At 35.2% G+C, this 24474-nt stretch overlaps 2 protein-coding genes and 2 long non-coding RNA genes across 6 annotated transcripts in view; 2 read left to right on the top strand and 2 right to left on the bottom strand.

Annotated features, from left to right (window-relative positions):
• Window positions 1–16643, bottom strand: part of LOC109541235 (probable E3 ubiquitin-protein ligase HERC4) — a gene marked incomplete at its 3' end in the record, with an annotated part of 482710 nt that extends 466067 nt beyond the window's left edge. Inside the window, 6 exon segments of the mRNA XM_048665023.1 lie at window positions 3843–4095; window positions 7808–8025; window positions 8549–8728; window positions 8785–9021; window positions 11940–12076; window positions 15876–16643. Of these exon segments, the coding sequence (XP_048520980.1) occupies window positions 3843–4095; window positions 7808–8025; window positions 8549–8728; window positions 8785–9021; window positions 11940–12076; window positions 15876–15964 (1114 nt within the window).
• A 1384-nt stretch (window positions 16644–18027) lies between these two features.
• Window positions 18028–19320, top strand: LOC109541238. 2 transcript variants are annotated; one of them, XR_007281217.1, is made up of 3 exons: window positions 18028–18097; window positions 18527–18750; window positions 18804–19320. It is a non-coding gene; the product is annotated as an uncharacterized LOC109541238 (long non-coding RNA). The 2 variants fall into 2 exon arrangements; XR_002172292.2 differs by having other exon boundaries at window positions 18043–18750.
• A 198-nt stretch (window positions 19321–19518) lies between these two features.
• Window positions 19519–24474, bottom strand: part of LOC109541236 — a 17850-nt gene continuing 12894 nt past the window's right edge. The window contains exons 5-13 of one of the 2 annotated variants that reach the window (XM_019910038.2): window positions 24009–24215; window positions 23726–23947; window positions 23458–23664; window positions 23195–23397; window positions 21064–21238; window positions 20851–21011; window positions 20703–20801; window positions 20405–20645; window positions 19519–20346 (exon numbers count right to left, since the gene is read on the bottom strand). In XM_019910038.2, the coding sequence (XP_019765597.1) occupies window positions 20131–20346; window positions 20405–20645; window positions 20703–20801; window positions 20851–21011; window positions 21064–21238; window positions 23195–23397; window positions 23458–23664; window positions 23726–23947; window positions 24009–24215 (1731 nt within the window). In that variant the 3' untranslated portion in view covers window positions 19519–20130. The remainder of the gene's footprint in view (window positions 20347–20404; window positions 20646–20702; window positions 20802–20850; window positions 21012–21063; window positions 21239–23194; window positions 23398–23457; window positions 23665–23725; window positions 23948–24008; window positions 24216–24474) is intronic. The other variant, XM_019910039.2, reaches the window with a different exon arrangement.
• On the top strand, window positions 21203–24269 carry LOC125504004. Its single transcript, XR_007281244.1, has 2 exons — window positions 21203–22877; window positions 22936–24269. It is a non-coding gene; the product is annotated as an uncharacterized LOC125504004 (long non-coding RNA).

Raw genomic sequence — 24474 nt, 5'->3', positions numbered from 1 at the left:
ATTCAAAAAGAAAAATTATGATCTTTGCTTCAAATTACGAAAATTTTTGATATCAAAAAAGTTCTCTTCTACAATTTTTTGATGAAAAGGCACAGCGGCATTGATGTTTTTTTGCCATTAACAGATAGGGACAGGTGGATAGGCCTTGTCAATAATTTGTCAAACTGTGACTTACATTAAATTTCTCTTGACGAATTTGCTGATATGCGATTAGTTCAGGGGAAATGCTACAGTAACATAGCAGAAGCTGAAAGAACTCACGCCAACAAAGGGCGCGGAGAGTGGTTTCAGGAAGATAGTGGACGGCAATAGATGTTCGGGTACCAGGCACAGAGGAAGTATTGGACATAACCGAATCAGGGCCTTCCAGGGACACTTAGAGCACAATAACTGACACTTAATAAATACTCTCCCAAGCACCAAATAAATACCGAGGGCTACATTCCTACCACATTTGTACGATACACACAGCACAAGGAGATACAAATGGAGCATGAGTTAATTAACTGAATACGAGAAGCTGCTTGATAAGAGTGGATAATAATTACTTACACAGGCACTAGCTTGTTTGGAGTTAACCATTCAAATGTTTGGTGTTGTATGGATTATTAATGTAAACACAAAACCCCGCAGAATGCGAGGTTATGAGAACAGGTTGACATTTCGTCAACAAATCTTGTTGAATTTACCGTTTATCCTTGTCTATCTTATTGTCAGTCTGTATAATTCCATGGTTATCGGAGTTTTAAATAATTACGAAGCAACAGGTATTTGCGCAATGTTAATTAGGCAGATTACCTTGAAAAACATTGCTGCCGTATTTCTGATATAGTTTTTTGCAAATTTCTCAGTTTTTAGCAACAATTAATTTCTTTTGCTATTTTTTATGTACTCCTATAACAGCGCCAGACAACACCTCCAGAGGAATGACGCCAATTTTGAATCACCCTGTATTTATAGAAACTGTTAGCTTATTATAAAGTATGAAAATACTTGTATTAAAAATATTTTTTTATGTACACGGTGGATCTGTTCATAAGATATTATAACGGAGGATGGCCTGGGGTACTCACGTTTTGAATGGGGGGATTCATAGTATTTCAGTAAATGGGAGCCCCATTTGCGCCCCATTTACTGCCAAATATGACACTGACAAACGAGAAGTTTCGCACCTGTTCTGGAGATTTCGAGAACCATCTGGGTTACCTGAAGGAATCTATATAAGCGACGACGAGAACCAGACCAGGAACAACGATGTCACTTATCGGATCCAGAAGAGCCCTTAGGCAAAATTTAAAGTTGTCCACATTCACCGTTTGGCCAGATATAACGATGATCCAGGAGTTGCCTAATAGGGGCGATCAGGGTTTAGAAGGGGGGCACTGTAACGGAAATGGCCTGGGGTACTCACGTTTGGAATGGGGGGATCCAAATTCATGGTATTTCAGTAAATGGGAGCCCCATTTGCGCCCTATTTACTGTCAAATATGACACTGACAAGCGGGAAGTTTCGCACCTGTTCTGGATATTTCGAGAACCATCTGAGTTACATGAAGGAATCTATATAAGCGACGACGAGAACTAGACCAGGGAGAGTGAAGTGACAGGAGCGATCGGGTGCAGAAGAGGTTAAACCCCGCGAGTCTGAAGAGCGAGTTTTCCGTGTGTTTGTGTTATTGTTTGTGAAGTTGACGGTAATTTTGAAGTTAGTTGGTTCCTGTTCCGCATTTAAAGTTATACCGAGGTGAATAAAAGTTGGAAGCTGAAGAAAGAGTTTGATACTCGGCCATCCACGGTACAATATTATATCCCATGGGAATACAAATCGATATATTTTATTCGATTTTCGGTACCGTTTGTTAGTTTTAAGCAGTTCGCAGTTTAAAATTAGTTTCCACTATACGGGGTGTTTTGATTTTTTGTTTGCGTGGAACTAGTTATATACAGGGTGAGTCAGTTTATAGCAGCAGAACTTTAACGGTCGGTATAATATGATAGAAAATCTTATTTTAAGATGAAAATATCGTACAATCATATATTAAAAGCGTTTTTCAGATACAGGATGGCAAAGTTAACATTTTATTTTATTGTTTTTTAATATTTCATGCAATTGTTAAGCTAATGTAATAAAATTCTATATGTTGGGACTTATCGCAATACCATATCCAATCACTGAAAATTTACCTTGTAAAAATTTGAAAAATTACACCTTGTTGTAATTCATTTGCAATTAAAAAGATTTTGAAAAAATCTCGATAACGGTGACTGTTAGCACAATAATCGACAAAAAGATAAATGTACGGTATTAGATTACTCTGGGCATATGCGACGCTGAGCGAGGCGATATGAGTCTGGGCGTAGCGATTGAAGACAAAATAGTTTGTTTTGTCGGCGATCGCAGCGACTTATCACAAACTCACTTTTATATGAAATTTCTGGAATTTTCCAGGATTTTTTCAGTTACTTTGGCGAGAGGACTGGCCGTTGGTTAAACTCCCCAACCCAAGCTTTAACCCACAACTGAGAGCACTAAAAAATCACGTTCTATACAGGGTGATTCAAAATTGGCGTCATTTATTTTAAGGGGTAATAGAGGCTCGCTTAGAGTACGAGAAAAATATCGAATGTTTTTTTTTTCTATAGTTTGTAGAAGATATTAACAGTTGAATCGAATTTCAACTTTGTTATTAGCATTTTCAGATCGCATCCGCCCGCTCGGTCGTCGGTGTGCTCGTACCCTTACATAAATATGAGCAGAAAATAATTTTATTTTAAAATCAGATTGTTATGGGTAGGCACAAAAAAGTATTATTATTTAGAAATTAAATATTAGTGCCACATGGTACCGTCTGTAAATTTAGCGAAAACTTGGATGTTGTGCTGCGAAGTCCTGGAATATAGAATTTTATTACAGTAAATTTCGATTTGCGCAAATTATTTAAAAAACTCTATATACCAAAAACGAAACCCTCTTCAATATATGTTTGTATGATATTATCATCTTAAAATCAGATTTTCTATCTACCGTTAAAGGCATGATACTATAAAATGGCACACCCTGTATATAAACACAGTACATATAGAAATTATTAAATGTTATAACTCTCAAACCTCAAAGATTTCCAGATAATTCAGATTGGTCACACATTTTTTTAAATTTTAATTGATAGAATAGAAACTTATATTTGATGAAGCATCAGTAGGCTTGTATTACGGCATGTATAACTCCAAACTAACCAAAAAGAGGGTCATTAGTAACGCTAAACACACATAAACACAATCGTTATTACACTTACAGAAGCAATCAAGAAAACGGGCTCATCGAAAAACTATACTAATCAATTAAGTGTTAAAGATGTATTTGTTCTGATTCAGACATGAATAATTTGCGTTCCGCAAACATATTTTTAACTCAATGAAGAACTTGTAGTGAAATTGCCCGAAATGCACTTCTGCTATTGTAAGTGGTAATAGTAAATGTGATCAACACTGTGTACAAATCATGAATTATTTTTTATGTAAAATAAACTCTCGTTTTGATAACTTTTCACATACTAATTTACATAAAACTATATTGAAATGCGAATATTGCTCTAAGGATGATGTTTTAGGAGGCAATAACCTCGGCCTACTGATTTTGAAAAAATATGGGTTTCCACTAAGATTGGGTTAATTGTTGTGGTATATTCGTGAAACAAAATTGAGTGTCCACGGTTTAATGTTAGCATTGGGGTGATAAGTACTGGATATAGCCTGTATAAATACTACGCCAGAAAAAATTAATATTATAATTTGGTTTTCTTTTAACAAAAAGCTACTAATAATTTTAAAATTGAAGGTACCTGCAAACAATCTACGTATGACTAGATTAGGGCCATTTTCATTGTCACTAGGTATCAGAGAGCTTCCCCCAGGCGATACCCACGGACCTAAAACTGCCTGAGGTGTATAGGCACTATTGGTTTTCCTTACTCCTAACTGGCCAGAACCACCTATACCAAAACTGTACACTCGTCCTCGAGAAGGCACCAAAGCTAAACAATGTTGTCTGCCGCAACCCACTTGCGTAATGGTAGAGCCCATTAACTCTATTACCTGAAATAGTTCGAGACAAAAAAACAATTGTTATTTTGCTTAAAATACAGACATAACATTTCAAAGAATTTTTAGTACAGTTCTATACTTAAAATACTACTATAAAACCTAGACAGAGATATCCATAACCTTCACTGCATTTGCAGCATATATGGGAAAGGGATCAAAACCAAAATGGAAGTGGATTACAAATCAAAGAAACAAGCTAGCTTCCTAATAGGTGGATCAGTCACTGACCATATCGAAGATTCGGTTTTCATTCAGCAACAAAAATTCAAAGCTCAAAATTTACTCTCTTTAGTTAAAATTGGGAATAAGTTTTAACTTACGAATTTAATCTTGTACATAAACTAGCAATTCCAAATCTTATCATTTGTCGACTTTAGAGCAAATATGTCCTTTTGCGTCCAGTTGAGTTCATAATTTATTTCTGGATTCTTAAACACATCAACCATTATTTATCTTTATGTTCGTTGATTGAAATTAGAGCGATGTCACAAAGCAAATATTTATTCCATTACATCTTGATCAGGTGTTTATTATAATTTTAAAAAACGTCTTTTCTTTAACGGTCAATATCTCAAAACGATGATTTCTGACTTGTTTAATGGAACGGCAATATATTCTCGCTGACATAAATGATGTAAAAAATGAAAGTAATGCGTCAAGAACTACATCTGTTATTTGTTGACCTTCAGAAGGCTTATGACAACATACCTTTAAGGCACGTATTTATAAACGATACTCAAGCCAATAAATACTCAGCTCATGCTTCGCCAAGTACGAGATCGTGCTCAACCGAGAGATCGAATTATAAACAGTATTTCGTGAATTTTCGGCGAAGTATCGGTCGAGTATAGGTTTATAGGAACTTTCGTATTTATTTGCTACTTGTTGCATAGAATCTTAAGCATACCAGCAATTGAGTAATGGGTGATATTGGTAGTCCACGATTATCCGCTTTCAATAATGGTTCGTTTAAAAAAAGGTAATATCACCTCAAATTAGCCCAAAAAATTAAAATATTGAATCATAACATAAACAATAATATAACCTTAAAAACCATTTGACGGTACATCGAAAAAGCTCGACCAATGGCTGGACTGAGCAATACTCAAGCCACCATCGACCGATACTTGAGCAAGCAAAGCTATGAGCATTGGCTTGAGCATGAGAATGTTTTATAAAACGTAATCGAAGCCAAGACGGCCTTACCTTATATAAAGATACACAAATTAAAATCAAACGTAGAACAACATTATTAAACGATCTCAAAAGAACTCAAATAGGACTGTTGTATTACTGACCTTATTTAAAATAAATCTCGAAAGTGGAAAAAAATACAAATGCATGTTACTCTCAATAAGCTATAATATATTATAAAAGCTGGTCTTCGCGGACCATCAAGTACTCATCACACAAGACTATGAAGTTCTAAACTATATGACTAGAAAATGAATTGATAATATATGTGCATTGGTTTCGCTTTTGCGTTTGAAAATTATAAATGTATACAAAACATGACAGTAAGTTGGCACAAGCATTTTTGGCATCACAATATGGGTCACTGGACAAAGCCATCAAAGAAGAGAACACTCAAAGAAGGAGAGGAATAGGTATTAATTTGTCACGTCGAATTCCTTCCATTCACTAGAATCGCGAGCGGATAATTCCAGAGATTCCCTGGCGGAATCGGAATAACTTCCCTACCTCTGGATACAGGACCGGATGATGGATGTGCAACAGTAATAAGAGTATCACGCAAAAGCTAGTTACTATTTTACGGTATCACCCAGAAATGGTTTATCTCACGCGGTTGAGTTCCTTTTCAAGTAAACGAAAACCAACACATAACAATAAAAAAAATAACAATAATAATAAAAATATTAAATGTATATACTGCCGCGCACAGCCGCTTTACTCCCTTCGACGCCGGCTTAATTTCGAAGCCTTTAGGGCTGAGATGCCCTTGCCTAGAAAGCGTTGGCATGGTGAATTTAAAAAAAATAATAAAAGAACAATGAAGATGAACGGTAGAAAAGCAGATAAGAGTGTAGCTGGAGTATCGAAAAACCTAGAACGTTGTTAACCGATATCTGTCGATCTCGCTTGACAGTCCAACTAGGTACGTGAAAGGCCAAATGACAATTTACCTACTAACTACTTTGGCTTGGTACATTGCAAATACGTATTGGAATCAATTTTATAACTTTATAGGCTAATGCCAAACCTAAATTTGTATAACAACAGGCAAGGTCCAGACAGGTGGAAAATGTTGTTGAGGTTCCATCCATAAAAAAATATAAGTTTGCTTTTTTTGGTGGTGATTGCACACTATCATGCATGTACCGTTTCCGGCACGTAGCGTTGAGTTTCGAAAACGATACCAAGCATAGCATAAACATCCTCCTGGGCCTCCCTGAGCTAATCCTGTGGATACGCAGGGAGGTCGTTACGGTACTACAGAGGATAGAATGCAGCTCTACAAGGCATGACAACCATCGACGACAGGGACATTCAAGAATAGGAACCACCATGCGTCGAGATCTTCCAATCCTAGGTGAGAAAGTTGTCCCACCTGATAGCGGACTTGGGTTCGAAAGGAAATTTAACAACAGGAATTCCTGTTGGAATACTAGGAAAGTGACTGCCCGAAACGGGGTGCAATGTTAGTACACCGAGGGCTCACCGGCACCCAATACGGGATGGTCTGGGGCAGACGTGTACCGGCAAGCCACTAACAAGGGAGCGTCGTTTTTGCTGGGATGCTAGACGACAAGGTTTCAGGCGGAATTATATTTAATCCCCGAGGTTGCTACAGATAGGGAAGTTACAGAAGAACTGGAAAGAGTGATCGATACCGGATCCGACGGCTCGGCTGCTCTCCAGTGCTAAGTTTGGCAGCTAAGACTGATCCAGGATTGCTGGGATGCCTGAACAAAGTGGTAGAACACAAACACGTAAGAATAGTGTGGATTCCGGCGCACATGGAATTCGCGCGAGACGACCGGGCCGATGCATTGGCAATGCTTGGATCTTCTAACACTTCTTATTCCATTATGATAAACGGCTTGAACATATCGCGGCGCAATATCCAAGCTGAGGAGAGTCAGTATAGGAACATGGTAAAGCCTAAATGATATAATACGAGGTGGGTGAAATTGAAAAAATTAGTTAAGAGGTGAATAAAATAATGCCTCAAAAATTTGAAATTATCAAATTTCAACAGTAATTTGATGGCGTTGAAGTCAAAGCCCAAGCAACTTTAGGTCAGTGTTAACAGTTTAGTGGCCGAGTGAAAACAAAGCAAAATAATAATAATGTGAATTTCAGGTTTACACCAAAAAACGATGGTTGTACTAAAAAGCTCGTTGCTACCAAATAAGTCAGAAACGAAATATTGGACCAAAAGTTTTAGAATTAAATTTTATTAGTATTTTATTTGCCAACTTTTTGTTCATTTAGTCAACCATTTATGGTTTTCGATAACCCTTCTTGTATTGGACCCAGTGTATAGTCGAATTAATTTAACCGACTACTTAATAGACATAAGCTTCAATTACAAAATTTCTTAATTCCACGGCACCACTCTGCAAACTTTGTGATTATAATATTATCGAAAGAAAATTTTTTTCAAAAATGCAAAATGGTAAAAATAAAAAGATTATGAAAATTGCTTAAGCAGAATATTATTCAAACAAGTAGTCCTGACCTGTCTCGGTAAAATCTCATTTGAATTACTACCATGCCCAAGCTGTCCATACATTCCCGCACCGCAAGTAAATACGCCACCATCTAGTGTGAGGAAGGCAGAAAATTCCTCACCGCAAGCAATATATCTGACCCTCAAGTTTCTCATTGTTCTCAGTTGGGTAGGAAACATTTTATTTTCCGTATCATTGACTCCCAATTGACCTCGAGTATTCTTTCCTAAAACATATTAATAAAAAGAAATCACATATAATACCGAGAAGAGAATTTAGACAATCAATTATATTCAGTTAATAAACAAGAGAATAATTGTTACGATAAAGATAATGGGTAGAGCGGTCGCACCGACAGGCTAATATATTGCCTAATATTGCACTAATAAGGAGCAGAACCAAAAAGACGAAAAAAAGATAATAGATACGGAAAGGGATAAGTAAAATAAATATTTACTTAAATAAAGGAATGCAATTTCATAAAATGAAAACGCGTAATTATTATAAATGCGAAATTAAGCATTAAGTAGCTACAGATATGAAAGGAACAAATTATTATTTACATTTAATTAATATGATAAAAAAATTATCAAAAAGGGCTCCGGTGCGCATTACTTCGAATTGGTGAGTTCTTCAGACTTTTAGACCGAATAATAATTAGCAGTCATATATAGATTTTTTCATGATAACACACATGCTGGCCCAAATGTCCGAAAAACACATTAATTTTAAATGTGTTATTTATTTACCCCAACCATAAACGGCTCCAGATTTGGAAATGGCAAAGGTGTGATTTGCGCCACATGTTATGAATACGATTGGAATACCCCTTAATGAGGCTACGAGTTTGGGTGTGGTTTCAGATGATGAAAACAATCCTATGCCAAGCTGACCAAAATTGTTTGCACCCCAAGCTAGTATATCGCCATCTAAATAAAAACAATGAACCATTATAATTTAGTTCATCTAAATTAATATTACTTACTATTTGTCAAGGCTACAGTGTGTCTTTGTCCACAAACCAACTGAATGACATGCTGAGAGGCAAGAGCTTTAACTATCTTGGGAACTGGTTGTATATTTTCACCTAACTGTTGGCCGAGTTGCCCATGATAATCAGAACCCCATGAGAAAACTTGACCCCATTGATTTAGAGCTGTGGAATGAGTGGCTCCACATGCCACCCGAACTATGTTGTATGCATCCAATCCAGTAACAGGTTCTAAATAAATTGATAAATTAATGAAATTATTCAGTCAACATACACTTGCTTTGGAAATTGCGATTCAGGCCATGTGTTTTCCATAAATATAATATGTGCATGTCTGTCACTCACCAAAAATATTTGTTATCTTAGAATAGTGCTGAAAATAAAACTTCTAATGCACAGTCTATGTAAATCACCCTGTAGAGAACAAACTCCATCTCATTAAAATAAGCCTTTCTTACCCAAACCAATTTTCGATCCAAAAACAAGGCAGCAAAGTTTTAATGTTGCATAAAGTTTTGATAGAGCTTGGGATTAGAAAATAATTTAAAATTACACATGTGTACGACCTATTCAAAAAACAGGACACCCCCATAAAATATCATTTTTTACTGCTCGATTTAAACAAACGTGTTTCTTTTAATCGTAGTGAGAAAAATTTGAAGTACAGTGACACAATTTTGGGACTAATAGCAAAGCCTACTTGTATATTTAGAAGCGAAAATGAATTATTATTAACTTTTAAAAATAAGCAGAAATTCATCACCGAATTAAGCGCTTTCTGGAGTGAACACGTATCGGCTACATTCCTACCACGTTTGTACGACACACACAGCACAAGGAGACACAAATGGAGCACGAGTTAATTAACTGAATACGAGATGCTGCTTGATAAGAGTGGATAATCAGGATATTACACAGGCACTAGCTTGTTTGGAGTTAAATGTTTGGTGTTGTGTGGATTATTTATGTAAACACCAAACCCCGCAAAATTCGAGGCTATGAGAACAGGTTGACATTTCGAAATAGGTTCCGTCATTCAACGATTCCTGTTGAACCGGAATTTTAAATAATTACGAAGCAACAGGTATTTGCGCAATGTTAATTAGGCAGATTACCTTGAAAAACATTGCTGCCGTATTTCTGATATAGCTTTTTCCAAATGTCTCAGTTTTTAATAACAATTAATTTATTTCACTAGTTTTTCTTTACTCCTATAACACCGCCAGACAACGCCCCCAGAGGAATGACGCCAATTTTGAACCACCCTGTATAATAGCGGAAGAAAAAGGAAATAAAAAAGTGCGGCCTTATGAACATTGTTTCACATTAAATACAGTCAAATTTCTGAGGGGGAGATATTTTTTCAGGTCAGCTGATAGCAACTGATTTTGAGAGCTTGCATTTTGCCCTTGGTTTCGCTACGAAAGAGCTACCTTTTATCATTTTGATAGAAGCTGAGCGCAAGCGCTACATTTACTTTCGTCAATGTGTAAAATTCTCAATTCTTCAACAATAATGGCGGAATATGAAGGTTTCTGATTTGCGTAAAATGCTTAATAAAAGTAATTTAAATATTTCCAAAGAAAAATATGACAATTTGATCCAACATTTACCTTAGATTCCACCAATCGATCACGAGCTTTAAAAGTCTCAAGAGCATAAAAAAATATTTAAAAAAAACAGTCCACAATAAAAGCTTTAGCCTTGGCTTAATAATTTTCAACAATGGAAGTAAGAATAAGATACAATAAAAGTGAATTTTACAAAAAAAAAATATATGTAAAACTTTTTGGTCGTGTAGTTAAATGTTTTTCAATAATTTGTTATACCACGCTGAAGCACAAGAGAATAATTGACTTTTTCACCAATATTTAATTTCAACATTTCTATTATATTTTAAACAATATTTTTTCTATTCTTTAAATGTATCGCCAGAACCTTTCTGCTTCTAATCCCTTCAATAATTAAGACTCATTTACAATAGTAAGTGTACAGTATCGAATACTTGATAATAAAATAATTAGTCTTTTTGTCATTGTGGTAATTTGAGTAGACATCCGTTTCTGAAAATTCTATGGAACACAGTTTGGAACGCAGTGCATGACTTCAAGTTCGAATCAATTTAGTATCTGCTAGAACGACAAAACGAAGGTCTTTTAATTGAAAGGCCGCCGCGCTCACCCGACGTAACACTTCTTGATTTATTCTTTTAGAACAAGCTTCAGCATAAAGTTTCAAGGTTACAGCCAGTAGAAGAACTATGCGCTAGAATAGCTGATGCGTGTGCCAATGTTACACCAGAACAACTGAAACATGCATCCAGGATCATAACACTAAGCTAAAGTGCATTGAATTAAACGGTGGGTTGATGGAAGAAAACAGAATATGATTATCTCAATTTGTTTCAATATTGACTAAAAAAATTAGGTTTCACATTATCCATAGCTTGTTTCATAAGACGAACGAAATCTAGAGCAAGGCGATATTTAATGTTGCAGTAGAATTATTAAACTGTCATATTTTTTAATGACATTTTGAACACATTTCCTTCTCAATCCGCTTAATCCAGTGGCATACATATTAGCTAACTTTTGCCCCCAAAAAATGGCCAAGTAGACCTGCAATGTGTAACACAAATGTGACATTATTTCTATAGTACAATTTGTTGCAACCTACAGTCCAAAAAAAAAATGTCAAAATTGAACAAAAAATTAAGATTTTACAAGCGTCCCGCTTTTACATGGTTCACATTATATAGTGATAATATGCTTTTCTTAGATGAGTGATGACGAATGTTGATAACATGACGACATGCGTGCAATACACACACACACACACAGACAGACACAATTATGAATGCAAATTGTAGATAAACCTTACCGCGATAGGTAAACTAGTATTTGAAAAAGTGAAATAAATTTCAGAATTATAAAATGTATGTTACAATTAATAATATTGAAGTAATTTGATGTATGCATTCGCCACCGTTTTAACAATAAAGTTACACACACGACCACTGTAAATGGCTAATGATCCAAATAAATTTTACCAAATAAATCAAGCAATAGCGCTATTCCATTTGGAGCACTCCTTTACAGACCCCTCAAATACACATAAAGCAAAATGTTACATACTAAAGTAAGACATACGTGGCCTTTTTCGGGGTTGGTCATGTCCCAACTGGCCGTAATCATTGTTGCCGCAAGAATAAACTTGCCCTTCATTAGTTAGAAAAAGTGTATGATTGTCACCCAGGGCACATTCTACAACTTTGTTGGCCAAGTACCTAGAAAAACAACAAATTGTTAATGGCAAGTAATATAAACGCTTTTGTGTTTACGGATATTTAAATGTGCGGCTTGTCATTTAGAAGATTCTAGTAATAAGTATTTGTCCGAAATTTACGTCGCTGTTTCCCATGAAATACAACACCGAAAGTTCTAATTATAAAACTATCCTTGAGAATCATGTTAGTAATAACTTTAAAAAGAGATCAAACAGAGAAAAATATATGGATGAAGCAAGACATAATTAACTTCATGGAAGAAAAGCGTCAACACAAAAACACCAGCAAAGATACAAACAACTAAAAAGACAAATAGAACATGGCATAAAGAGGCCCTGAAGACTAAACTAAATAACAAACACTATGCCTTTAATATGCATGAAAAATTAAAAAGACTTACAGGGCATACGAGAAAAAAACACTGATGGTCACAAGATACACACGGAGAAATACTCTGCTGATGAAGGAAGATATGTGGTGGGAAGGAAAGAATGAATGTTGTGTATATCATGGACGGACCGGATTACCAACGTCGAAGTATTACGAAAGCTTAACTATTAAAAGTGTGAGATCAACGATAAAATCAAACAAAGATATCTGCAATACTTGGGTCATATAACACGAAACGGAGATCGGTATGGCCTGATGCAGCTCATTCTTCAGGGCAAAATACATGGCCATAGAGGACCAGGATGGAGAAGAAGCTCTTGGCTGAAAATATCAGACAATGCTTTGCCTTAACCACTACTGAACTTTTCCGTGCAGCAGCCAATAAAGTTAGAATAGCCATGCTAGGCTAAAACAACATTCCGATAGAGATGTGGAAAGCATTAAACGACATAAATTTGAATTTTCAAGACAGAATTTTCAAATATAATATATGAAACAGGGAATATTCCAAGAGAGTGGCTTAAATCAGTGGGTTGCCTAAAAAAACAATCCCAAGTCATACGACGAATATAGAATGATCAGTCTGATGGGCCACACTTTAAAAATATTCCTAAAAATTATCCAACATAGAATATACAGCAAATGTGATGAATAAGTGGATGCGATGCAGTTTGGTTTCAGAGAAGTATTAGGAACTAGAGAAACTCTGTTCGCTTCAAGATCGGGACACATTTATCCGATCCGACTCGAATCAGTCACACGTCTCATACACGCTTCAGTCTTCGCTACGATAGTCATATACAGTTGCCATTCGCTAATCTATGGACAAGCAATATAGCAGCAGTAGTTTTAAAAAAATGTAGCGAGTGTGACTTGGCTATGGTGGCTTATTTCGACTCGATGCTGCTTGGACCATAATATCTCATGAATGAGAGTTTTCCTCACTCTTTTCTCATTTGTTGGAAGACGGAACTAAATTCCATCAATGTTTAAGAATATCCATGTCGCGTTTAGTCTTTTGCAAAAATACTGCAGAAAAATGTGTAAGAAAGACAGAAAGATGTAAAAATGCAATACTGCTTCTGACCTGAACATGCAGTACCGAATATTTCTTCACTTCTTCAATGAGCTTCTCAGATGTAATAAAGCCATTTTTTTGTATTAAAACCAAAACAGGATTGATGTAATCTAACACAAGAACCGCTTTCCCTTCCCGCAATCGGATAACAAATAGCCATCGAATAGGTACCATAATCGGAACATGATTGGATAAAGGATGACATGACGGAGACGGATCGGATGTGTAGCAGAAAGATGTGAACTACGACGTCCAAAGTCTAGTACCATTTCTCGCTCAGATCTTCGTCCGAGTGTATGGTCGGAGTAGGGATGGGACATCAATCCTATAACATTGTTCTTTTTTGTTGCAGTTTGCAGTTGCATACAAATTTCAAATTGATTAACTTAAACCTAAATAATTTTATTTTACTACTACTATGACATTTTAAAACAATGCATTGCTAATCGATTAAGTTTATTCAACTTACAGTTGCCACAGTTTTCGGTTAACTGACTGCAAAAAGAGGCTTTTTTCGGGTGCAGCTGGAAATCGTTTGTATCGGCACTATCAAAAAGTTCGCAGAAAATGTTTCTATCTAGTATTAACATCAAATGTCCGATGTTTTCGCATCTAACATCGATGTTTTATCGAAATCCCAAATTTGCAACATCGATGGTAAAAATATCGAACATCGAACGAATTACATCGATATTTTTCTCCCATCCCTAGATCGGAGAGTCAGATCGGATAAATGTGTCCCGGCCTTTAAAAGTAATGCTACAGAAGTGTAGAGAGTACAATAAAAATGTATTCGTCTGTTTCATCGACTTTCAGAAAGCCTTTGATAAAGTTCAACACGACAAACTTATCAAGATCAAAGTGACATATGAATAATTAAGAAGTTATACTTTAACCAAACGGCAGAAGTGTGGGTTGAGGATATAGAAACGGATAAAATTAAAATCCAAAAAGACGTCCGACAGGGCTGCGTCCTGTCCCCGCAATTGTTCACCTTATACTCACAGTTTGTGTTTCAAAGGGTGCTGAACAATAGAGAAGAAGGAGTGAAGATTGGAGGGACACTAATCAATAATTTTAGACCCGCAGGCAAAACTGCAATCATAACAGATTATGCAGAAGAACCACAAAGAATACTAGAAAAAGTTAACCGAGCATGCGAAGAAGTAGGACTTACGATTAATATAGAAAAAACGAAATATATGGTAATAAGTAAGAACCCGAATATTCACCCTATTATCTCGCTTAATGGAAAACAAGTAGAACGGGTACTTACAAAATACAAATATCTTGGAACAGTCATTAATGAGCTACTGGCTCCAGACAAAGAAATCAAGATCAGGATAGAAATGGCTCGAAAGATATTTAATGCTCACTCTTCCATGTTTACAAATAGAAGTTTATGTCTACGAATTAGACTAAGGTTCATGGAGTGCTATGTTTGGTCACTGAACCTTAAAAGCTGAAACTGTCAAAAAGTTGGAATCATTCGAGATGTTGATATATAGGCGCGTGCTAAGGATACCCTGGACACATATAATAACGAGTGAAGAAGGACTGACACGCATCGGATACGAAAAGAAACTACTAAAGATTATCAAGATCCGTAAAACAACATCATACATATGTCAAATTCTTCGAAACGACAATTGCACATATTACTTTTATTAAATGTGTTCTGTTCAATGATCAATAGATTTTTTCTGACACTTTAAATATTTGTTAGACCAAATTCAGAATAACCTGATTGATAAAGAACATTGATCAAATTAGTTCAATTACTGAATTTGCTATTTGTTGGCAGCTTCTTATATGTGGAAGTTATATGCTGAAGTACAGATTCAGCAATACCTTCAAAGAAAAGTAACGAAAATTTAGGTGGAGAAGGGCGAAAGTGTTAAATGTGACTTTTTCACAATCACATTAGAGGTACTATGACAAAACCACAAGCCTAGATAAATATTTAGGTGTGTCAAAACTATGCTTGAGAATTTATCTCTAAGAGCTGAGAAATAATCTACAAAAACAGAAAAAAACACAAAATAAATAAGTATGTATCTGTATGGTTTGGTTAGGTCATTATTTCATACCACCAAAACCTTATGTTTCATTAAGTAAATATCACTAATTATCTATTGATTAGAAGATTAACCAAATGCCAATGAAACACAATACATATATCATATATGTAACTACGTAAGTAAATGACAATGAATAGTTCAATTATACGCTACAAGCTGCCTTTTGAGGAATAAAATAGAAATATTGGCCGGAATGGATTGCAGCATCATGCAATCAACAAAAAAACTGATTTAATTTGATACTACTTACCAATCTAATAGTCTTGGTGTCAGGATATGTTCATCTTCAATGCCACCGAGCCCCAATTCTCCATTAATTGTACTTCCCCAAGCATACATTTTCAATAATATAACCAGAGTGCAACTTGATATAAATGAAACATTATCTGGTGAATTAAACCAGAAGGAGAAATGGTAAATAATTAACAGTAGGTACACTGAATTTCTGGAATGTTCTACGGCTGTTGTTTTACCATAGAAATGATGGTGATATTGAGGTTCACTCTTCCCAATGCAGTGAGTTCCGCGATCACCTCTGTTTATATAATTGTATTGATTCACTTCCGATTTTGTGAGGCAAACTGGTCAAATTAAGAAAATTGGAAATGATAAATTTTTGAGTAAAGATTGACACTGGAATTAGTGAAAATGTTAGGTTAACTCGTGATTAATTCACAGGTTAATTAAAGACAAAATCTGGAAGAATGCTACGTTGCCATCATTTAACAAAGTTGAGGCAGTTCTGTCGATATTAATTTTATTCTCAAACTTAAATGTTACGGCCGTTACACATTAACTTCGAATTTGGCTAATCTCGGCATTAAACGGTTAAGCTCGAGTTTATGACGTATGTAATGTTTACATCGTAAGAAATTAATTTTATATTCATTACCTGGTTAATCAGGTCTAGGCAGTTCAGTAATTTTCCCTTGTTGACTTTGAATATGTATTAAATATGATTATTTTAAAAACCAAGCCCGACACGATGCTCAACGTACGGTTTCACTTTTTGAAAAAAATTAGTTGATGTGTTCGGAAAACGGTGAACATTTTGAATATTTGCTAAAATAATTAAATTAGTTTAGTTATTCAGAACTAATATTTTTTCATGTTTTTTTCTCGTTACTGAATAATTAAAAATTTGAATTCCACGGTATTGTAATAATAAATAAATCACCTAGTAGCACAAACAAATTAAAATTTCTTCTACAGAAGGTAACAAAAATAAAAATATTTATTATCGATCCAAGCGTCATTTTTAATATTTCCACGCATTAAAAAAATATCACACTTACGTCCATTTATACAGGGTTATTCACATTATACGGCACGGACGTTTGCGGCTAGCCCATTTGTTTTTTGCAAAGTATTATTTGATGAATCCACAGACGCCTATGGGGTGCACATTTTAAAAATATTTTTGTAATGTACATAGTGTCCCAAAAGCCCTAAAAGTATAAAAGTTGTGTTTTTCTAAATAAAATACCCTATATATTATTGCATTTTTGGATTCTCTGAGCAAAATAAGTGTTTGTTTTAATAAGATTTATAATGTCTAAATCTAAAGGTTATATATAATAATTCGAATTTTATCAAAATCTAATATTATTTTCATGTGTCAAATACTTTAGAATTATTTAAGTTATGTAAACGTAATTCGTAGTGTAGTGTAACAAGAAATCACATTTTACATCCCAATGATAATAAACTTACCATTTTATACAGGGTGTCCACAAATTTAAACTAATCAAATAAGAACTTTAAGTGGCTCTAACTTGATTAATTTAAATACAACCCCATGTTTTTTAGCTTACCAGGAAATACAATTTTTAATTACCTATCGAATGGTACTAGGATGTTGATAACTAAGTTTTTGCCTTTTTACAAAATACACCAAATAATGGTTCTGTGCACCATTTCGTATATCTTAATGACCAGCTGAAACCCCAATTACTAATTACATCTAATATTAACACAAAACGATAATAATGTTACCCTAAGCTACGTCCATGTAATATGTTGTGATTCGTAGGTTAACCTAAATGTCATACGAATAAATTTTTCACTTTTAAACATTTAATTAGGATTACAAACACTTACCTGTAAAATGTTACACCACAAGATTTATGTTTTCGTGTTAGGGAAGCATCACACGATACACAACTGACCATATTTTATTAACGGCAAACGACGAATCACGTGAACACGGAACCACCAAACTAACGATGAGTCATACGTGGAGGTTTAACATGGCCGCTTTCGCCTCGCGCTTTCTCTCAAGGATAGTTCGGAATGCTCCTTCCTGTTAGTTTTATATTCAAAGTTAGTAGTCGTTAGCATGCAAGTAGAACTAAGGTGGAAATTAATAAGATGCCCATGCTTGCAAGCAGCTAGCATGGAGAGAAGAGGACTACAAGTTTTAAAGGATAACTCCCGAAAACTCATAGTACAAAAAAGGGAGTTTTTTCGTTGGTAAGAATCCAACACTACCCAGCGTTCGGAACACTGGGTGTCTTCGCGAAGATTTTTATTTCTCCAGCCGCCGGGCAACCAAAATTGCTTAAATCGTGTTATTTTCTGATAAGGAGTTTGTGGCTAAGCGCTTTGTAAAGTCATTTCTGGGACACTCTGTATAATATATTATAGCAGTATACTGCGATTATTGCGTTATTCCTTGTTTTTGTGCAGGGTTTTCGATTTGTCATTTGCAAACTTAACTCGCCTGATCAGGGCTAGTAGAGATCCCAAACTGGTCCTGGGAGTGCTTGCTAGCAAACTTGTCACAAAACTTTACGCATGTATAAGCAATCAGTAAATTAAACTTTTTTCAGACGTTCTTATCATGATATGACACATGCGTGAAAATTATGAAAAAGTTAAGTTGACATTGGGTTATTTTAGGTCAATTTGGCCTAACTTCGGCTTTGTTGATCCTGCCTATAGTCAGAGGAAGCCTATTTTCATATTTTCTGGTAGATACCAAAATTGCGCTTCTTGCCTTAAATATTCTTTGGACGGTAAATAACAGTAAAGGAAAATGTAAGGTTATGTCCACTCACTGTTTATTTATGGGTCTTCTTTACAGTTTACTCGTCAGAGCAGGATATATTTATACTCTCGTAAAGGTAATTATTTAAAACATTATTTAATATATTTTAGTGCCATTACATTTTTTTAGATGATCTCGCATTCCATCTATAAAAGCGACGCTTAACATGCATCTATTAAATTCCAATTTATGGCAAAATGGTGATGCACAGAGCATTATTCACCTGGTTTATTCTTCTAATCTTTTTTATCCTGCTATGCCTGCGACTAGAGGCGAGAACACATTGGAATTGGTTCTTGATTTTTCTGCCTATGTGGCTTTATGACCTAATATTACTGATAGATGCTTTATTTCACATTGTAGCTTCATGCCTGCAGGATAGATTCAGAGATCTTGTAAGCAACAAGAATATGTTATCCTTTGCAATAGTCATATTTCTCATAGCAGGACAAATTATGGTCTGCCTTAAGTTGGAATACCGCTCTTTACATTTGCAGCTAGCATATGTTCTGATTCCTTTCTGGGTATTACTACCTTTATTAATTGGTGGCATTTCGGTTACCCTTTTTAAGCCAACATATTAATTTACTTGTACATACTTAAGTTGCTGTTATACGCAGATGTTTAATTAAAACATTCACAAGTCTTAGTTGTGTTTGAGAGTTTTGCTTCACATTTTTCATATAGGTGTTTGAATTTAAAACCGTTTTCTAGTAGTAAAAAGTAATATTTTTATAAAGCCTCTGCCGGATTCAATGAGAAAACAAAGTTCGTTAACAGGCCATGTTCCGAAAACGCTTAGTTTCCAATCTACAGGGTGTTAAAGTTTAATAAGAAAACCGAATACGGAAACCGCTTGGAATATTTTAATAAAATTTTACAGGCTTAACACTTAACAACAATACTTGTTTTGTGATAAAATTTTTGTTCCTTGTTCCTTGTCTGTGGATAATTTTAAATAAAAAGAATGTTACGCCACTGATTTTTCAAACAATAAACATGATAATTCAAATTTCTGTTCAATTTTCGACGTCCCGTTTTGCAGTAAACAAATTAAAATCGGTTTATTGTAAAGCGTAATCGGTAGAATTGGAGAGGCAATTCTACCATGCTAAATAAATTAGGGGTTTGCATGTAAAATAAGAAAGTTAGGCTATAGGTTTCGTAGACCCTGTATAGAGAGGGCTAAATATATCTCACATAGTTGCGGCAGTTACTCGGTATGACCGGAACCAAATTTGAAGTTTCTAAATCAACTGCAAGTTGAAAAACAAACTTCTAATGCACGGTCTACATAAATCACCCTGTACTTTTTTAAACCCCCAAATTTTTTATTGGTCAACTGTTGCATTTTATATCGTTTAAAAGGTAATAAAAACCAAGGTCGGAACTAGGAACAAGAATTACGTCTTTTTGATTGCCCTTATGAACCAAAATGTCTCATGTATTAGATTATTTAGAAAGGATTATATTTATCAGTGGCATATAAAATATCTAACGCTTTCATAAACGCCCTGTAGTCGACTTCATGCCTCATTCCTCGTTCGAATCCGAAGCACTTGCAAATGACATCAAATTCTTTGTTTGAAATGAGGTTGTACATTCCTCTTAATGTAAGCGCCTTCAAAAAATGTGTCGTCGAAACAGTCCCACAGTTTGATTTATCAAAGTCCTGTAAATAAAAGTTCTTGGTTTCTCACTAGTATTATCACTAGTCGTGTTTCACTTACTTTTAAAACGGATGACAGGTTCATTTTCAAATCAGGTTTTTTTGATAGTTTCTGCATAGCGACTCCCAATACCAATCTTTCATCAAAATTGAGGAAATTTTTCTCGCAGTCTTTAGTGGGTACATGTTGAATCGGCACAATGAGAGGAGCTCTTTCAAGACAAGACTGCGTAAACGCTTCTTCAACTACTTCGGCAAATCGTCGATAATCTACACATTCCTGTCGCATTGGAGAAGCAAATCTAGTTAAAAATAATAATCGTGATTTTCATGACTTAAATGGAAGTACTATAAATTACACTTCCATAAGGGTTTCTACTTCGTTGCGTGTTAGTTCAAATCCGCAAGTTATAAGGCCTCTATGGAAATTGATTCGACTTATTACTTGTTCGTTGCACCTGGAAGTAAAACAGGCTTATCAATGAATTAACGCTGTAAATTTGATACCTATCAAAATCTTTCATAAACTCCAAGACCCGTATTCTTTCCCTAACAACTTTCCCTTTGATTTTCGCTAAAATTTGAACAATATCCTTTTCTTGTCTAGACGGAGGTTTATTCGGTGTTTCAGAATTTAGACGCTTCATGTCTTCGAGGAAGCTAACATACTGTGAACAATACTATTGGTTTAATGAAGGATTTTAGAACAATTTCATTTACGAGTGGTTCATCAGTTGGTTTGGGTTCTACTTCTTTTAAGAACCAAACATAATTAAAGCCCATATCATTTTTAAACCGTTCCTCCAAAGCAAAAAGTTCTTCATCAGATAGCAAAATCCCATTGGAATTCAGAGCTTGTCTCATTTGGTTTCGGCTTACATGACCATTATTATGTCTAAAAGAATTAAACCTTTACTGTGAAAATTATATCACATAGTGATGGTAATATGCAGACTTCAAGTTATAGCTACAACGCCTTCCAAATCTTAAATTAAAACGAAATTGCATTTTTAATTTAAAAAAATAGTTGCCAGAATTCCAAACCTATCACGTTTTAAAGTTATAATGTTTATGCAAACATGTATGGACAAATTAATTTGAACACATTCATTGGCATTAATAAAAATAGAAACTTGCACATCAATGTTAGTTTCTTGAGAATAATGTCATTTTCATCACCAAATACAGACGATATTTTGTAAAATATTCATATTAATAATATTTTATAATGTCTGGTGCATAAGTGTTGCAGTGGTTCTTAGCTCCCAAAAAAAGCAAAAATTATGTAATCAAAATAAATTCAGCGACAGGGGCGGATCCAGCTTTCGAGACGCGGGGCGGGGGGATGGGTTAAGTAGTAGAAGTTCAGTCTTTTGTTGTCTATGAAATTAGAAAAATATTTATTTATTTATATTGTAAGTCGACATGAAACCAGCACAAGGGGGGATTATGACCCCTCTTGATCCGCCTTTGTTCAACAAGTCAATATAATACTTAGTTTTCGACATTTGCCTTGTAATTAATGATAAAAAAACTGGAAGCAGAGGGCAAACCATGCAGGTACAGTCGACCTCAACTTTACGCTTCCGCAGAATTTTATTCTCGGCTCTATGCGCTCCTTCGAATAACCGCCCCGCGCCTGACATTCCGTTTCTCACTTTTCGTGAGAGAACAAACCCGTTCGTTAGGGGTTTAGGTAATTACTTTTGACCCATGTTTTTTTTTTTGATTTTACCATATTTTATTTTAAGTTTACCGATGTTGATAGTGATGATATTTCATTAAAAAATATGTAAGTTGTTATTTTTGAGTGAGCACGTTTAAAACAGGTTTAGGTACATAAAAATTAATTACCCTTGATTAGTTGAACCTTGACAGTTGAAGATAAAAAGATTAAATTATAAGTAAAATTTTTGGAAACTTTCACATTTTGTCGTGCCAATTGTAGCCACAGTTTTAGACGTTTTACGTCGAAGGCACGTTTATAAATGTTTTTCTCCGGTGTAGGTACTAATACTGGTACACCGGCATCATACAATATTTGTAAGCCAGAAAAAATGTTCAAAGACCTTTTTGTTTGAAATTTGCTTTACTAGATACAGCTAGTATTATCGCTCAATTAGATCTTTGCTTATTGCATAAATGCATAGAGACCTAATGATAATTTTGAATTGGCTCTTCGAGCAAGGGCGGATCCAGGGGAGCAGATCATGGGGGTCATGACCTCCCGCCCCCCTTGTGCTGGGATTACGAGTGTCGGCTAACGATAATTTTTCTAATTTCATAGACAACAAAAGACTCGAAAGCTGAATACGCCCCTGTCTTCGAGGGCCGGATTTTAATTTTATCATCCGAGAATCGGGCATATTTCGTGCCACTTCGATTGTGGTACTTATGTTTTGTACATGCTGATAAGCAAATAAATTATTTAAGGAAAACATTTTAACTTTACGGAATGCGCGGATTCACTCTGAATAAGTTTTATCCGTAGCAAGGCTCACTGGATCCGATCAATGGTGGATTTTCATTTGTTTGTAAGTTTGCTATTTGTTCACGCAAGTAAATATGTAATTGTCGTTTCTGCATTCTTAGAGTTATCCAATGTGGCGGAGAGAATTTCTTCATATTTTCCACTTGGTAGAATCACTTATTTTTCACTACAATTTGGTACTTCACCCCTCGTACCACCATATATATGATTCTTATTTTGAAATTTGCAAATTTTTTTTCCGAATTAAAAACGCGTTTTTATTCGACAACTCTTAAACCTACTTAAAACATGTCAGTATTTTTTAACTGATGGCAATAAGCGTTCGAAAGCGAATTCTCAGCTAAGCAGAACTATTCTTACTTATCAAAATCTTTGAACATTGGCTTCAGCAAAATTCTTCGGTGGATTATCTTTTGCTTAACTTTATACACGGCGTCTTCACACAGGCTTCTGTGCTGGGTATTGACAGATTGCCAGTCTTTACCTCCTAATTTAGAAGCCTCGACTAAGTCGTCTTTTGGTTGGGGTATCTCTACTTCCACATTCGGATTTTTCTCCAATTCCTAAAGCAAAGCAATATTTTGTCATGATTACTAAAAACGTGATATTTCATAACTAGATACTTGGATTGTGAATATGTGATCTACATCATCCTCAAATGTTTTCCAGCAAACTCTAGTAGAATCACACGGATCTCTGTATTGATTAATCACAGCTTGAACGTCGGGCAATGAAAGGAAAAATCGCTGCTTTCCGTTCAAAGCTAAAGCGTCTAACCCCCGATGGAACTGGTCCACAGAAATTCTTCCAGAGTTAAGAACATCAAAATGCTAAAATAAATGTTAATGCAATAAGCTATGAAAGTTTTGCAAAATAGCTTGCAAAAAGTACCTTGAAAAATGTATTGACCCTCAACCTGTTTCTTGAGACATGTTCCTGAATCATCGACATGGTGGTTAAAATATGTTCTACTTTTTTGGGATCCTCCAAAGCTGGATGAAATATGTTTTGTTTTCCGAACAGCTTGGAAGCCATTATTTTTCCAATTTCAGGTCGAGGCAATTTTGGTAGTTCTGCATTAATAACTCTTCCTGGAAAAATCGCCATAATATCCTAATGACCAAGAACAAGATCGTTATTAGCCATGACAATTAATTAGATAAAATGCCCTTACGCCGCTTAGGTCCAAAATACCATTCCGGTCCAAATACTGAACAACCTCATCGATAGCGTGCAAAAATGCAATATAATTCAATGTGTAGCTGTCTTTAAGGTATTTTTTTACTAACAGATTAAAATCATCAGCCGATAGCAGTATTCCTAAGTACGCCATAATTCTAGCGAAGTGGGCTATTGTAACTGTTCCATTGTTCTTCGAAACCTAGATAAAACTGTGTAAGAATTTTTGAACAAATAAAGATGAAAATGTAGAGAATAATATGGTTTGCGTGAATACCATTTACATGAACATTGTATAAAGCTGCATGAGATCGGGTGGCAACGAGTTTCAGTTTCAAAAAATGTGATACTTCGTGGTAGAGTTTCAGAATAGGTCTTTTTCGATCAAAAATGCGTTAATTGTTAGTTTATAATGCAAAATATCAATTACTAAGGCCCAAGCCTACAATTGCGGTATATAC

This window comes from Dendroctonus ponderosae, unplaced genomic scaffold, assembly GCF_020466585.1.
Source record: "Dendroctonus ponderosae isolate FM_Combo_2020 unplaced genomic scaffold, Dpon_F_20191213v2 Dpon_F_20191213_1, whole genome shotgun sequence".
NCBI classification, from domain to species: domain Eukaryota; kingdom Metazoa; phylum Arthropoda; class Insecta; order Coleoptera; family Curculionidae; genus Dendroctonus; species Dendroctonus ponderosae.
This window is presented reverse-complemented; position numbering and strand designations above follow the sequence as displayed.